This window comes from Heteronotia binoei, chromosome 13 (assembly GCF_032191835.1).
Source record: "Heteronotia binoei isolate CCM8104 ecotype False Entrance Well chromosome 13, APGP_CSIRO_Hbin_v1, whole genome shotgun sequence".
In the NCBI taxonomy this organism is placed as follows: Eukaryota; Metazoa; Chordata; class Lepidosauria; order Squamata; family Gekkonidae; genus Heteronotia; species Heteronotia binoei.
Window position 1 is genome coordinate 15,716,179 of NC_083235.1, and position 2,413 is coordinate 15,718,591.

At 45.8% G+C, this 2,413-nt stretch overlaps 1 protein-coding gene across 1 annotated transcript; it reads left to right on the forward strand.

Annotated features, from left to right (window-relative positions):
• Positions 1-1,076: 1,076 nt before the first annotated feature.
• LOC132581481 (olfactory receptor 1G1-like) lies at positions 1,077-2,018 on the forward strand. The gene has a single exon (XM_060252733.1). The coding sequence runs from the start codon at positions 1,077-1,079 to the stop codon at positions 2,016-2,018; it is 942 nt and encodes a 313-aa protein (XP_060108716.1).
• The last annotated feature ends 395 nt before the right edge of the window (positions 2,019-2,413 follow it).

Below are 2,413 nucleotides of genomic sequence, written 5' to 3' on the forward strand. Positions count from 1 at the left end.
ACACTGTTGGGGCACTTCTTTCAATGTTTATTCTAAACGGCAATCTTGAAAACAAGACTTGGGTACCTCCTTTCTTCCTTCCTTCTTTCCTACCTTCCTTCCCAGAGACAGGAGTTGGGGATGGAAGAAAGGAAGAGAAATCAGAGGAGTTAGCACCTCCTCTGGCTTCCAGTTGGCACCACCTGTTCTCTTTCTCTCCCTGGTGGGATCAGTGCCTGGGAGAGGAAGGGGGGGAAAGGTGCAGTTGCTTTCTCTTGATGTCATCACCTTTCTGCCTGACCAGCTCCCCCCCCCCACCGCAAACATCTAACACTTTCCCTCTCCCCTAACTGATCACCTGGCTTATTCTTTGCCCCCATCCCATCACTATTGGTGGCTGCCTTCATGTTAGCCAAGATCCAGTCAAGGACCATCTCTCCCATTTTTTAAATGTTTATCTACAAGGTTAGGGGTTCCACTGTGCTTGGAGAAAAATGACCTCTTTCCATACCTGGCCCTATGGTGTGGGGTTTTTGATCAGCACAATGGGAAATTTAGATTTTTAATTAAAAAATAAATCCTGAATTCTTGATCCAGAGCTTCACAATTCTGTATCTGAATTCTGACACGGAATCTTGAGGCTGATGCACGTACCTTTTGCAGCAGGAATAATGGACGCCTCAGGGAGACAGAGACAGAGATGAGAGACAGAAGAGAAGGATTCTACCATAGTTTGCTCAGTTTGGTGTAGTGGTTTGTGTGCAGACTCTTATCTGGGAGAACCAGGTTTGATTCCCACTCCTTCAAATGCAACTGCAGGCAGTAATCTTGGGTCAGTCATAATTCTGTCAGCAGCTGTTCTGGAAAGAACAATTTCTGTCAGAGCTCTCAGCCCCACCTACCTCACAGGGCATCTGTTGTGGGGAGGGAAGGGAAAAGGAGATTGTAAGCCGCTCTGAGACTCCTTTGGGCAGTGAAGGCAGGGTATATAAATCCAATCTCCTCCTCTTCTTCTTCTTGCCAGATAAGGAGGAGATTTATTAGCCATACTTAATTGCAGGTCTCTAACTTTCTTGCTATCTCCTCCCTTCAGCAGTATGGGTCCAGTGAATCACAGGAACACAACAGAAGTTTCTGAGTTCCTCCTCGGAGGTTTTCCATCCCAGCCGGAGGTCCAGAGACTCCTCTTCCCACTCTTCCTTTCCATCTATCTGCTCATCCTCCTGGGGAACGTCACAATCATCCTGTTGATCTGCTCTGACACGCAGCTCCACCAGACTCCCATGTACTTCCTGCTCAGCCACCTTGCCCTAGCTGACCTTGGTTTCACCTCCACCACCATTCCCAAGGCATTAGATAACTTGCTGTCTCAGAAGAAGACTATCTCTTACAGTGGTTGTCTGGCCCAGATGTATTTCTATATATATTTTGGCACCTCTGACAGCTTTCTGCTGGCTTCCATGGCCTACGACCGCTACATAGCTATCTGTTGGCCACTTCACTATTCCGCCATGATGAGCCACAAGCGTTGTCTTCAGCTGGCTGCGGCATCCTGGCTTATTCCAACAATTGACTCATTGCTTTATACACTTTTGATAGCCCATGTTGAGTTCTGTGACCCTGAAGAGATCCCTCAATTCTTCTGTGACATTTACCCTGTTCTGGGTGTCTCTTGCTCTGATCCGAGCATCATAGAAACACTTCTGCTGACTGAGGGAGTGGTGGAAACCCTGGGGCCATTTGTGCTCATTATCGTTTCGTATGCACTCATCTTTTATACCATTGTGAAAATTCCATCTGCTGTTGGGAAGCGTAAGGCTTTTTCCACATGTGGGTCCCACATTTGCGTGGTGGTCTTGTTCTACGGCAGTCTAGGCTGGGTGTATTTAAAGCCAAATTCCATGAACTTAGACCACCAGGACACGGTGGCAGCTGTGATATATACCCTGGTGACCCCCGTGTTGAATCCCTTCATTTACAGCCTCAGGAACAGCGAGATGAAGGCGGCCATGAAGAGGGTCATTAAGCAGCATTTTTGATGATGTGTTCAATGGCTAAACTATTGGGCTAAATGCAAAAAAAATCATTTTGCCTTGGAAGCACAGAAACTTTATTCTGTATTCTTGATCTTCCATATTTCCTGGTTAAGGGGAAAATGCTGTTCAAAAATTACAAAGGCGATCTGACTCCAATGTCACTTACTTAATGCAATTTTACTTACAAAAATAGAAGCACATCTTACATGGCATGCTCATGTAGGTATATTTTGACTTATTGTAAACAGATGGACTTCATAAAGGTTATCCTGCTAAAGCTCCAAGCCCAGGTAAGAGAATCGAGGTCCCGTATAAGATGACGCAGAAGGCAAGCTACTGTTGAAGATGTTCTTGATGCATTGATCCTCAAACACTACTTAAAACGATCTATGTAGCAC